Consider the following 14,871-nt stretch of genomic DNA (forward strand, 5'->3'; position numbering starts at 1 on the left):
TGTTCTAAATTTGGTTGTCAAGTTGTTTAGAAAGTTTACTACAATTTTTGCTAGTGGGTATTCAGACCTATCATTGAAAAAAGCGGACAGGCTTTTAAAACTGTGGAGCTTTGATTTTGTAGTCAATATTACAGTAAGTTGCTTGGTGGTGTTAAGCCAGGTTCAGTTTTTGGCCAGGTCATCCTCTGTTTGTTTCTTTTAAAATGAATTTGTACAACAGGCTTCTGAATGAGGACCTACTGTGATAGAGATGTTCCAAAATATAGTAAAAGATATCCTGTTTGTATTTTCTGAAACTGTGTTGCTCTGGTCAAAATATATTTCTACCTAGAATGAGGAGTGTGGGTTTTATTCCCCCATCACCTGCATCGGAACTGCAGTATGAGGCCATATCCGAGGATGTTATGATCACGAGGAATGATTACAGGATGCAAACACTTCTTCGGTCGTCATATGGGTAGAGGTCTGTTATTTAAAGAAATAATTGGAAAATACGGGATCCATCCTTTAAATAAGAACTTGTATTGAAATGTTTGGATTGTGACAGCTCTTGCACAGAGTTTGCAAAATGTGTTGCATTGTTTACTAACTTAAAAAGTGAGAAACTTGGGTGTTAATGCCCACATTTCCTTTGGATGGTGAGGATTTTCTACAGTAATTATTCAGAATGTGCCTGAAGGTGTTGCACTGTTTACTAATCTACAAACTGACTAAATTACAAACTTTGACAGTGCCCACACTTTGTTTGGCTCATGGCTGGTGTTAATCTCCCACGCTGGCAGTTGTGTCTCTTGCAGGGTCTGGTGGGTGTACTCGCTGAGTGGCGAGCTGAGGCTTCTTTGCTTCAATCCTGCCAAGTTCAGGACAACTAGTTGGACAGATGCATGACAACCTTTTTACATCCATTCAGCAAAGTATCATTGTGTTTCTGAGGGGGTCAAACTGCCCGAACGCCAATCACAATAACCCCTGTTTGCTAGCTTCCTTGTGTTTCCTATGGACTTAAGGGTCTGGTTGTATAAACTTCACTAGAATGCATGTTTGAGAAAAGAGTGGAAAAATTTGCTGATTTATCGCATTTGTTAAGTGCAAGCTGCAGTATGATTGCAAGGTGTCATGGGAGTTGTGATCTAATTATTATAAGATCAAATCCATCTCAGCCTTAACACCACTGCTGACTTTATGCAAAACTGCTTTTTAAACATTTTTTTATTCCTCTGTGTAAAATATTATAATATGTCAGAAAAGTGAGCGGGACGGGATATGAAAGACATATTTTTGTCTCTTTCCTGCTTTTGCCAGGAATCCTAGCAGATACTAGCAGGCCAGGTAGATTGTATAGACTGTACAGAGGTGTATGCATCTGTGCATACAGCAGATCGTACTTGATTGTGAGTGATATCAAAGTGTGAAAATAAGGTGCGAGTTTGACTTTAGGATATTAAATTAGCTTCTATTACCATAGAAACCTTCATCCATACTATGGCAGTCTATCTTGTCTGCGGTTGCTGCTTCTGACAACAGACACACCTGTCCGTGTGACTGCATGAGTAAGCATCGGATGGGGTGTGAGCTGTGGAGGGCGTGTGTTTGCTTGGACTAACGTGGGCAGATGTTCATGCTCTTCCTCTGCTGCCTCTCCAGCTCCCTTTCTAGCTCTAGCCCAGCCTTTGAAAAAAAAGAGAAATATGACTAAAGTATGCTGTACTACGTGTAGACATTGAGTTCTCTAGAGATGAGTTTGAAACTGGAGCACTTTTTGAATTTGAAATAAATTGCATCATTTCATTAAGTTGAAATATTTGGATATGCCATGGTGCAGCTTTATTGGGGCTAGCATATTGCAGACTAAATGGAAGCAAAGATCAGTTGGTCACTGCGTTGTTGGTTTTTCTGTCACATAATCACAGTGTTGGTAGAGCTGTCTTTTAGGGATGTACAGGCAGACTTCCAGCTATCGTTTGAAATGTCTACGAATTTGATGATTCACCACGTAGTCTGTAGAAGTTCAGAAAATAGTCCCATCCCAAGTCATGGATACATGAGGAGAGAGGTGTAACTTTGATTTCAGTAGTCAGTGAGACGTACAAGAAAACACATACACAGAATCAACAGTCAAATTTGTTAAAAAAAAAAAAAGGTTCATACCCTTTACTAGGTATGAACAAAGTTTTATGACCGCTTAATTTTAGACTCTGCTTAAAAGTGCCGACAGGATCAGCGAGTCAGGGTTAGAGTACTCGAACGATTGCTGAGCCAATTTATGTTCTGGATACACTAAGGCAAAAAAGGAAACTGCAGCTGTACTTGTCTACATCTTCACTACAGTAATGATCCCTGTTAAAATTGTTTTGAACCTCTTGCATCATTGCAACAGTGTGGTTTTCTTATTATGTTTCCCACTTCAGCTGTTATAAAGTAGATGATTGGCTGTGGGGAACTGCTGTCTCTTGGTGTTGGTCACAGATTTCGGTTCAGCATTCTTGTATCCTCTTTGTGATGTCTGCGATCTGTAGAAGCTACAATCAGAAATGTAATGAATTTCACATGTTAATTTGCTTTTTGTTAACTAATCTAATAATTCAAATGGCTAATCACTGCAGCTTTAATGTACTACATAAGTTATAATACGCTAATACACAGATTCCCAGCTGTTTGTCTCATGACTGTGCCTACTCAAATGCCTTTAACTAGGAGTGTGTTGCAGGGTGTGTCTCTGAGCTGTTCGACAAGTGATGTTCCCTCTGGGATTGCTTAATTTAAATTGCTTTAAGAAACTCTCAATGACAAAGTTGTTTGAAAACAGAGATTTAGGTAATAAGATGAGCATAGTGTTGGTGAATTGTACTTTCTGGAGGGCATATTTAACATAATAAACCACTACGACTATGTAAAGTGTGTCTCGATGAGACCACCAATACAGTATAGTTTTCAGCCAGAGCTGTGGGATTTGGACTTTAGGCCCTTACAATGTGCATCTTGGATTATCCTGGTCACCTTAACCGAAGTTTACAGTGAATGTTTGGATACAGGTTATTTTGATTGTAATTCGCACACCTGTTCCACTTATATTAGATTTTATCTCTTTCTGGTTGATTATTTATCTCATGTTTTCTTTCTCTCTGTCTCTCTCATCATTGCGTCTCTGCCAGTCTGTCTCTCTGGCCTGGTTTGAATCAGCCCAGCAGACTCTCTCTTTCGGGGCTCAATAACGTGCCTTGATTGGCTCACAGAAAATTTGACTGCACTATGACATCATGGCCGCCGGAGCCTGCCGATTGGCTGACGCTGAAAGTGGGGGATGGAGAGCGGGGTGGTTGTACGCGGGATGATGTGACGGGAGGGCTGATGGGAAACCGAGAGACTGATGCTGCTCATTGCCTACAGGCTCTCTCTTTCTGTTGCTCTCATTTTGAGTTCCTCTCCAGCTTGCTCTCCAACAGGCTTCAGCTCCTCACATGTAGAAACTCCAACATTCAACCAGGCTGTTCTGGACAGTCACTGAGCCATTTTCCTCCCATGGTTATTTTATTACAATTTTTTTTCTTCTTCTGGAGGTGGCAGGAAGGGACACGGGTTGAACTTAAGTGTTTCCATTCTTGGTAACTTAAATTTCCGTGCCAGGAAAAAAAAGAACACGTTGAGCTTTGCCCAAAGTCCCACCTTCTCTAAATGTAGCGGGAGACGTGCTGTCACCAACCAAGGGGGGAAAAAAAAATCTTAGCATGTAGTGGCGATTCACACCCAACACCACATCAAACCGAATGTTCAACATGTGGTTCTGCTTCATTTTCTAAAATGGTTATGACGCATTTTGGCTCCTGATTAATGGGTCCCTCTGAGCTGGTGAGCGTTTGAGGGCCGCAGCTACACGTCATCATTTCTCCCCACGCTTTGCCAAGAGACTTGTCCCTATTTTTTTTTATTTTTTTTTGGTAAATTAGGATTCTTCTTGTAAACATGGACTTTTTTTCCTTTTCATTTTTTTGCAACAAAGGGATTTTCCGTTCTCAGTAGTAATTCATGTGATGATTAGTTGATTGATTATTTACAGCATGGCTATCACAGCGTCCCACAGCAAGTTGGTGTCCTGGAATGTTTTGTTTCCTAATCAATAGTCCAAAAGGGAAAGGTTTTGTTTGTTTATGTAAATAAATTTAAAATCCTTTCTTGCCAATTTCCCTGAGAAAAAAAGAGCCAAAGCTTATAATTGAATCTAAATAACTGTTTCTAAATGTGTATGAAATAACTAATTGATTCATGGCTGCACTACAGTACAGCTTGTTCTGTTACAGGCAGGTAGGAATAATGGCCGCAGCAGTCAAGGATTACTTTCATTATATTCTGAAAATTCTTTCATTGAACATTAAATGATTTCAAACTTAAAATGGGAAAATATGTCTTTAAAGAGATTAAACCGAAATAGATATTTCACTTTTTGTGATGTAAGACTACATGTGAAAGGCGTAAGTCACGTTTCAGAAGCTAAAATAAGTTTCAAGCAGTATTAAATCAAAAAACTGTTTCTGATTACCGGTAGTTTAATTAGCTATTCAGTTTCTGTTCATGCTGAACAAGTTTTTTTTTTTTTGTTCAAGGATGACTTGACCGTGCTTAATAAAAGGATAGTGTCTTGGTCACTTTCCCGCAGTTTCACAGCCAATCTGGTGATCACAACTAGTCACAAGCCAGTTTCTTCAACCCCTGACCTCCGTGCTGCTGACTCACATGTGTGTCTGAAAGCGAGCAAGTCGGATATCTCGTCTTCATTTTCTTTCTCTGTGTGCCGCTCAATTTCAGCTTGGCCTATTTGATATTCAGCAGCGGGACGGAGATGTCACAGTGGCAGCGGAGTCTAGTAACAAGCTGTTACAGGGTGAAGAGTAGACAGGCATGATGTGACGATCTTTTCCCATCTTGTAGCAATGTTCAACAGTAAAAAGAGGGTTGCTGGAAGACGCAAGTCATAAAATTTGCACTGTGTATGCCTTCTGAATTGCTTTTGCTACTTGGAGGAAGTGCTAAAGTTTTACATCTTCATGCAAATGATGATTGTTCAGTGGCTTAATGCATAGAAAATTTTTTCAAGGGTTTAAATAAAATAAACGTTATCTGCCAACCGTAGCTCTGGAAATTAGAGTTATCTTGCATTACAAAACTTCAGACTGGGCGTGAACCTCTTGTATTCAGTTATAAGTGTGGGTGGAGAGAAGAATACCAATGAGCATAGTGGAGCAAAAGGTTTTCCAGTGGAGAAGTCAAGGTGTGCCCCCTATGCAGATGCAGTGGTTGCTTTGCATTATTATGTGTTAAAGATTAGCGTGGGCGAGACTGTCTCTGAGATAAACTTTCAACGTTTGACTGTTGATTATTGGAAATGTTACAGTCAGCAGACATATTAAATATATACATGTCAGATGTGATGTCATTGGTAGTTCAGTTTATTTTGGTTGTTTGTGAATTGTTAGGAAACTGTTTTCACTCGGGTTCCTCTGCGCCAAAGACAGTGTCTTTACATGCCGTTTTTTCCTCGACAGAGTTGCAGTTAAGAACACCCAAGACGAGACAAAGAAATTCTGTGAATTGGTACAGATTAGTTTGAAAACTGAGTAAAGAGAAAAAAAACATAAAAAAACACTAAACTTTGTTCATACTGTCGTTCATGGGAAGGAGCTCTCAGTATGCTCCTCTGGTATTCAACAGGCAAAAGTTTGTTTTGTATCCTCGGTGCCCTATGACATAAATGCATCCTGGCCGTTGCATGGGGAGTACTGAAAGCATACAGTATGTTTGCAGAAACACATTAAATACTGCAATTTATGCATGCCAGGCATACGTATGAAAATAAAGCTCAAGACAGAAAAGAAAATGCAATGCAGAGAAAATGAATTGCAAAAATAATTCTTTAGCAAAACCAATTCTTCAGCTGACTGTGTGTCTTGCGGTCTCTCTGAGCACCCCTACCTTCACCCAATAAGGACCCCAGATAAGTAGTTGCATAAATGATCAATGAAACCTCAAAGAATTCAGTGTTGGAAGTTCCAGCATATAAGCGCTGCAGCTTTTTCTGTTGCAAAGCTTTGAAGAGATCTTATATCCAGTAGTGAAAGCTTCATTTCCTGCTTGGATAATGTGTGTTGTGTAAACCATCTATAGGTTGTTATGTAGATGGAAACATGATATCATCTTACACAAAGTTACAAAATGCCTTTCTAGTCATACTTGTCATTAGTTTAAAAAAAAAAAAAAAAGCCAAATGAGTCCTCTGGACTGAGGACGGGGAGGGAGAGGCAAGACTGAGACTAATGCACTGAGACTACATTTACGATTTCAGCAGAAAAAAACTTTATCAATGTCTGAATAATTTATTCAGTTGGTTTTCAAAGGTGATGGCTAACAACTTTAGAGTCAAAAATGGAATATCTTCCATATTGGTTGAACTGTTTGGTTGGGCAAAACCATTTGACCAACCACAAAACTGTTTGAAAGCCACCTTTGGGTTTTAAAAGGAAGCTGGAACAGAACGGCTTGATAAATGCGTCTTAGATAATTGTTTTAATTGTGTTTACAATGTTTTGTATGAGGATTTTTCCTTTAACTGTGGCACTTATTATTGTGCGGGTTAGACTTGGATGTCGTTGCAGATTATGGGTGTGCTAACAGGATGGGTGCATGCCTAAACCAGTTAAGTGTTGGACACAGGAGGAGCAAGAAATGAAGGCAAGAGTCAGTGTATGTTGCGGTTGTGCTGGTGGAATTTTGGGCGATCTCTGGCCTAGTCGGTCAAGAAGACGGGTCTTAGGGGAGCGTGGGGGGATGGGAGGGGGCAGATTTAGGGTGAAGGGAGGATAGCTCCAGCTCCAGGCAACATACCAAGTGTGGGGTATAATCTGACAGCACTCAGCCAAGACACATGCAGGGCTAAGACCAGGCACCCTACCAAGACTGGGGCCTGTGGGGACATCCTGGTGAGAGCTAAGCCTCCAATGGGCCTGGAGTGGTGCCAGGAGCAACACACACACACACGCATACACGTTAACACGAATGCATAGTAAATCCACACACGCGTGGTAAAGCCTGTGCAGTGTCTCTCGTACACCCACACACAAATGCAGACACACTGCGCATACAAACACCACCACACATGGGGAGAATGAATGGAGCAATAAGACAAAGAAAGCATGAGGGCTGGGGAAATACAAGGTTTGCTATTTGAATGGAAGGGTTGGAGAGCCAGTTTTGTTGTTTATGTGCGAGTGTGCATTAGCACGTCAACATCTCATTCTGTCAGACTTCCCAACTACAACAGCAACTGCTGTGTATGAAATTAGCCTAATCGAGTTAAATCAACATTTTGTGTATGTCTCTGCTGCACTTTCCTCTTGACTAATCAAGCTGTCGTTGTGTGGTCCAATTGGAAATTGCCCTGAACGTTTGACTGACCTCACATTGCTAACTGACACTTCTTTGTCTTTCTCTTTCCATTCCCCACTCTGTTTCTTTCTGTTCCTCCTTCTCCTTCTTGCTGTTCCTCTGCAGATTATGTTTATTTTGAGAACTCGTCCAGTAACCCACTGCTGATCAGGAGGATAGAGGAGCTGAACAAGGTGAGTGTGAGTGGGTGTCTGAGGTTGAATTTATACCCTTGAATGCAGCACATATCCCAGCACTGCAAATCGGATATTAATGTCTCTATCTCAAACATTCAAATACACTTTAATGAAGGCACATTTTAACTAATATTAGGTGCTTTTTTGTATATTTAAGTAAAAATAAATAAATGTATCTTGTAATGTAGAATAGTTTTGCCATTAAAATCTATTTTCATTAGCTTTTTTGATATCTGAAGCTACTTTATACTTTCTACAGCTTGTTCAGTGCAAAACTCCTCTTAGGTAGGAGGGGAATATATTAAACTGCCTAATTATTTCTTTCACTGTACATGTGTCATTTCACTTCATAATTTATTAGAGTGAACATAACATCTGAACAAATTGCACTTTGATTACAATGCAAATTTTGGTTTGGGGAATGTTGAAAAGAGGCATGTAATGATAGGCTGATTTATTTATTGAGAGAAACAAAATCATTATCTGTGCTGAAGTGTCCCAGCTTCTGAAGTGTGATGATTTGCAGATTTTTATTGCGTATGCGACAGCAAATAGGCTTTCATTCGGCTTCAGACTTACAGTCATTAAAAAAAAGAAAATACAGCCTCTTAAAATTATAAGTTTTATATATCAGGGCATCAGAAAAACTTGGTCTTTTACGGGTCTTAAAATTAGGTAAATGTAACCCCAGAAGAAAAACAAAACATATTACACCATGTCATTATTTAGCAAATATTAAGCCAAAATGCGGGAGCAGCATGTGGAAAGACTAAGTATGTGCTAACTGTGTCCACGGGGATTAAAAGGGGAAGTATCAGCCAGGTGCTCCTAATCAAATTCACTTGATCATCATCAAGTATGGTCACCTCTATAAAAGCAGAAGCTTTGTCAGTTTTTTGGTCTGAAGGATTCAGGTGTGTGTGTTAACACAGTGCCAAGGAAGAAAGATGTCAGCAATGATCTTAATGAATCAAATGTTGCTGTCCATCAATCTGAGTAGGGTTAAAAGTCAATTTCCAAACACTTTGAAGTCCATCGTGCGACAGCGAGAAAGATTATTCACAGTTGCCAGTCTACACTAAAGTGGACATCCCAATAAACTCACTTCAAGGTCAGACCATGTAACGCTTGGAGGAATTGCAGACAACCCAAGAGGCACATTTAAGACACTATATAGGCTTCAGTAATTGACTGGACAAGTATGGCTTGTTTGGAAATTTGCCTCTTATCTTGAAGAGAGAACATGGCAGCATGGCTTGGAGAAGGAAAGTCACATCTGAACAAATCGCCAGGACTTCAGGAACAATATCATTTGGACAGATGAGACTATAGTGAGACAAACTGTCAAGCACGGTGGTAGAAGGGTAGTGATTTTGGCATGCTTTGCAGTCATTGAGTCAACTCCTTTTGTATACCAAAGTATTCTAGAGTTAAATGTGAGGTCATCTAAAGCTTGGCTAAAATTGTGTCACCAGGACAGTGATCCCAAGCACACTAGCAAATCTCTTCCAGAGTGGCTGAAAAGTGAAAAAATCCAAGTGATTCAATGATCCAGACAAAGTCCAGACCTCAGCCTGATTAAAATGCTGTGGTGGGACCTTAAAAGAGCTGTGCATAAATTAATGCCCACAAACCTCAATGAACTGAAGTAACACTGTACGAAGAGTGAGCCCAAGTTCCACCACAACAATGTGACAGACTGATTAAGTCGTACTTAAAATGATTTCTTCAAGTTATTATTGCTAAAAGTGGTTCTTAAAGCTATTGAATCATGGTGTGCAATTAGTTTTTCACACACTGCTTCTGCATTTTGGCTTAATTAAATAATGACACATTGTAAATGCCTTGTGCTGTTTTTCATCTGAGGTTAAATTTACCTGGTTCTTAAGCCTTGTTATGGACTACATTGTTTTTTTTTAATGCCCAGATATGTAAAGCCTTAGAATTAACAATGGGTGTACTTTTATTTTTTACTGTTAGTGTGTTTTTAGACAATGCACTACTTGAATATGGGATGCTAGTCTTGACAAATTCTACAAACTAGATCTTAATGAAAAGAGAAACCAAATGTTAGTAGACAGATTTTTATTATACTTTTAAATGTATGATTTATGTGGTTCATATAGTAAATGGTATGTTTTTATTCAGCATAATGCAGTAGTGAAAGCAGTATTGCGTTGTAGTGTCACATTAATGATGATGTTGCTGTTAAGGTGTTGGGTAAATCCCAGCCTGCTATTTGGTACGTTGTTCAGTTAAAGAAGCAGAAAAAGAGATGTCTCTGTAGACTAGTTACAGGTGCCGGCTGTCTGTCCCCTGTTCCAGGCCTGCGCTGAATAATATGGAGAGTGTTTAATGTGATTGACACAGAGCTCAGAGTCGGCCTTCTATTCTGTCTGTCACTGTCAGTCTCTCTGCTCCTCGGGGATCTTTGGGTTTCTCTTCCATACGGCCTGAGATCCTGGTTTAGAAAATACAGTGTCTGAGGGAAAACATTTCCATTGATCAAAACTGATAACTGATCAAGTTAACAGTTTAGTCTGAAAATCTTTGTGCCCCAACAAGCTGCAAATCAGTTGGTTTGCCTGCTGATTAAAATGTGAAATAAATATGCAGTGTATAGCTTTCATGTAACTTGCATGCACATTTCTCTGTGTCTATTTATGATACTATTGTGAAAGGAAACTGTATATTTCACTGTTAAAATCACAGATCTTACTTGGGCGTGTTGCTCAGGTATATTAACAGCAGCCAAATTATATTTGAAGCCTCATCGTTTTTCCCAACCTACTCTCCAGGATGCTCCATCATTCTGTATACACCAGTATTTCTTGTTCTGCTCTTGAGGTACTGTGTGAGCTCCAGGGCCACTCTACCCAAAACCTGCATCAGGTGAAGTGCTGGTTCTTGTGCCACCTCATGGAGGCTACAGAGCAGAACAATGACTGCTATGAGCTAGCTGCAAGTTGGTGGATTTGGAGTCTCCCAGCAAGACCAGAGACAAGAGAAGCAGCTGATTGTGTTGCTTAATTATTTGTTGGTTGCAAAGTACTTAGCAAGTAGAATATTTGCAATGGGGCACATGCACCCCCAAGAATATCTAATTCAGTATGAAACACTCCTCATTCTGCTGTCCTATATTTAAACTCTGATCCATTAAAAAAAAAAAAATCCTAGATAGGCCTTGTTTTTCGTTTCTTACACACAAACTCCAATGATAGTGCTGACCATAAATGGCTGTAGTACACTAAATACAGCTCTTACAGCTTAAATGTGCACATACATCATTTATGAAGTGATACTGGAAATGTTAAGATTAACTGTGGTTCATGTGGTTCACTGTGGTATGTGCTGTCACAGGGTGCTGTGGGAGTTTTATTTTTTTCAAAACTTTCTTCATTTTCAAAGAAAATGTTTTATTTTGTAGCCATAAATGGGCCATTTATCTCTCCTCTGTTCTATGGCCTTTTTTCAAAAATGGAACTGGAAAATTGGATTTTAATTATTTGATGATTGGGAAAGTAGAAAGTCTGCAGAGCTGAAGTGTCTACAGAATGTAAATCTATGTTAGGTGTTCACTTTGTTTGTCATCCCTTCGTTCCTGATACAGTACACAATAAACTCATAAAAAAGTTAGTCAGTGCTCAAAACTTAATGCATAGTGATTTGAAAAAAGGTAAAAGCTATAACTTGGTGTCTAAATTATACTTAGTATCTTTTACACTTTAAATAATCTTACTAGGAGTATTCGTTTCTGTTTTTAGGTAGTATTCAATAAAATATTGTCATGCAGATTTTAATTTAAAAACAGTTCTGTGTGAAAACATCTATGTAGGAATTAATGTAAAGGGAAAAGAGCTGGGCTTGCACAGACAGTCCTCATCACTGCAACACGTGATTTTTTTTTTTCTTTTTTCTTTTTTTGGAGGATTGCTGTGGCCACTTTGTTTTCAGGCAAAGTTAAAAAGCTAGCCTCAGTTATGGGTTTTTCATCTGTGTGCGCGTGCCCGTGCATGCGCGTGTTGGTTCTCTGTGTGAGGCACCACTTGTTGCCATGGTAACGCTGATTGTCTCTGGTTTGCAGACAGCCAATGGGAATGTGGAGGCCAAAGTGGTGTGTTTTTACCGGCGCAGGGACATCTCCAGCACACTCATCGCTCTGGCAGACAAACATGCAAGTGAGTGACCGACCATAACCCAGCCAGCCAAAATCATGCAACAAACAAAACTGCCAACCAGGACATGAAACATTTCTTTCTGACAACCCTCTGCAGTCATATTCCACTGCAAACTTGTGGTACTTTCACATCCAATCGAACAAGATTTCCCTGAACAGAAAAATACAGCTCTGCTTGTTGTTTGGCTTGATTGTAAGCTTGTTTGCACTTCAGATTTTATCAAGGGGTGATACAAAATTGAAGTTTGTTTTCTTTTACCAAGCTGGTCCAGACTTTAGCCCCTCCTCTGATAGACCTACTTGCAGAAAGCATTCGATAAGTTATGTATATCAATATGGTAACGTCTGAGTGTTTGGGTGAGTTTAGTTTGTGCTTGAATATGCTCCTGTCCTTCAGAGCTTGGAGCATTGCTGCTTGGGCTCCATCTCAGGTGCCTTTCGTATGTTTTTATTATTATTTTTTTCTTTTTAAGTTCTGGCTACCAGGAAGTTTAGTCTGAGAGAAGCGCCTTCAAGCGGTGGTTTTAAAAATAGGGAACAGGAAATATAGAAGCTCCGTCAGAGAGACATAGAATGTGATGGTAGCTTTGATAACAGTAAAAGAAAGTAGTGTAAATGAAAACTGTTAACAGGTAACACAAGTATGTCATTTAAAGGCCAAACTATTGAGACTACTAGGTCACGTCCCTCGTGGTCAGTTGGAAATTACGCCTTCAGGGCACTGCTCCAGAGTGCTCCAAAGAAGAAGAGAAGGATACAGGATTTATTGCCACTTAGAGATATTGCTTTTGGCATGACTACCTCTTCTTCCATATTACCTGTTTGACCATGTAAAAGGTGCCTTTTTTTGGCTCATGGAGGTACATCGAGGTCCCACTATGGGCCTTTTATGAGGTAACTATGCAGTTTGGCTACATATATTTAAGGCACTTAGTCTGTTTTCCTTTAATCTTTGCATTTTCTTCTTATTTTATTGTAATTTTCTAGACATATTTTAACTGAATAAAAACCTGTGCAGTTTGCTTGTTAGTTGAATACGGTTGTAAACCTTGTCTGCAAGCCAACCTTGCCTTGGAAGGTTATATCTATTTTAAATGTAACTTGAAAAGACCTGAGTTCATCCTCATTTGAAACTGTTGTCTATCTATTGTGTGTTTAGTCTTGTGGGAAAATATAATCGCCCACTACTACCCACTACTTAAGTTAGCAATCTGTATCCATGCTGAGGGCGATGAGAAGGGCGAAAGCGGATTGTTGAATGAAACGGATGAACCAGAATTGGTTTGTAAAAATGCTGCAACTTCAGTGGTGTGGAACTGGTTTAGCTTTCGTCTGTCAGACACACAACAAAGCACTATTTTTGGTAGAGCATGCTAGAGGCCGTCGTTATTACCGTGTTCTTTGGAAAATACGGCACACTTAAAATCAATCCTTTGATTTTTCTGAAAATCGACAGTGCCCCTTATAATCCCGTGTGCCTTATGTATGAATTCTGGTTGTGTTTACTGACCTCGAAACGATTTTATGTCGTACACGGCGCTCGAAAATCTGTCAAATGTTTTAGTACGACTTTGCTAAGCTACGAACCCGCACCGCTTGATGGATTATCGGAGCATTACGGCTATCGTAGGCAGGAGCCTCGTGGAGTGATACGTACTGTGCTTCAACATAATATTACCGTATTGTGTGTGTATAACCTCTTTTTTTTTTTTAAGTTTTGTAGATATTATACATGTTTATGCTGAGGATCTGTTGGCCAGTTTCCACTGGAAATGCCTTTTGGTTAAACTGTCAGCAATTTGCATTTGCACTGTTAAATTTTTGACATAACACATAAAAAACAGATGCTTGATGGTTTTTTTTTTTTTTTTTTTTTTTGCACTAATAAAGTTGTGGAGTTATAAAGTATTTTGTCTAGTGTCAATTATATCGTTATCGCAAATTTTCAAATGTATATCATGATAAATATTTTTGGTCATATCGCCCTGCTCTAGAAAGCACTCGTAAAACAGATCCGGCTAAAGCAAATAGAAAAAATCTTTGCATGTTATTTGACGTCCATTTTTTCTTGTGATAACCAGCAGTGGAAACACTGACATCCTTTAGTCGAGACCAGCAAAACCAGCCACCAGACTTTGTCTGGGTGTGGCAGGATAAATGTTAGCTCTTCGGGTGTGAAAGTGTGTGTGTGTGTGTGTGCGTGCGTGTCTGAGAGCTAGTATCCTGTTAGTGTGTGAATGTATGTGTGTGTGCGTGTGTGTGTGTCTGTGTCTTAACCACAGCGTCTACTGAGGAGGCCTGGGGGTTGTAACCATGGCAGAAGGGGATTGTTTATTCTGCTGGACCACACAGCATCAGCTTCTTAGTGTGGCATTCTCTTAAGAAGGTCTGATTATTTTTGATGTTTTTGTTCTTGCTCTGGTGTTGATTGAAAAGGAAATATGCTCTTATTGTATATTGGAAAGAGTCATTAAATATTGCTATTTCGGTATTTTTGTGGATCACTTGTATCCTCTCTCTGGTTTCTTGATAAATAAATATGAATGTATAATCAGGGTTGCAGTGTTAAAAACAATACTCCAATAAAGCTAGCGTTATATGGAAGTTGCACTGTGCTGATGGATATTGCATTATGAATGTTGCATCAGTGGACTGTTCCTATATAGAGCTCTCTACCAGCTGCAGTTCAGTGAGGGGGCTTCTAGACATTTTCAATATGTAAAAAAAATGCATGTAAGGAATTGCTGTGCACCCCATGGGTGTGGGCTGCATCCTGTCTGCATTTATGTAGCTGCAGCCCCACTTTGGCTGAGTGTATATGTGCGTCTGCATGCTTGTGTGGGTCCGCGTGTTATATGTGCATGATGTACTTGAGTTTTTAGCTCTGGGCCCTGTCGGAGGAATTGCTGAAGGGGTGCATTTAATTCAGTTTCGTTGTGGACCAGCGGAGGATGGCGGTGGTGTGTGTGTGCTTTTAATGTGTGTCTGCTGTGAGTCATTGATCAAATATTTTGCTTGCAAAGATTCAGAGCACTCCCTCAATGGGGCCTCCGAATCCAGTGGTAGCCCCTCCCCTGTGAGTGA

The 14,871-nt window shown here is 39.8% G+C and overlaps 1 protein-coding gene across 3 annotated transcripts in view; it reads left to right on the forward strand.

Annotated features, from left to right (window-relative positions):
* Positions 1-14,871, forward strand: part of mta1 (metastasis associated 1) — a 49,006-nt gene that overhangs the window by 2,544 nt on the left and 31,591 nt on the right. For all 3 annotated transcript variants that reach the window (XM_086274205.1, XM_086274204.1, XM_086274206.1), the window contains 2 exons: positions 7,540-7,607; positions 11,695-11,788. In XM_086274205.1, the coding sequence (XP_086130331.1) occupies positions 7,540-7,607; positions 11,695-11,788 (162 nt within the window). The remainder of the gene's footprint in view (positions 1-7,539; positions 7,608-11,694; positions 11,789-14,871) is intronic.

The sequence above is a fragment of the Aulonocara sp. 'chitande type north' Nkhata Bay genome, linkage group LG19, assembly GCF_057382095.1.
Source record: "Aulonocara sp. 'chitande type north' Nkhata Bay isolate Kocher_YH1m ecotype deep benthic linkage group LG19, A_spYH_male_GT1.1, whole genome shotgun sequence".
Lineage (NCBI taxonomy): Eukaryota > Metazoa > Chordata > Actinopteri > Cichliformes > Cichlidae > Aulonocara > Aulonocara sp. 'chitande type north' Nkhata Bay.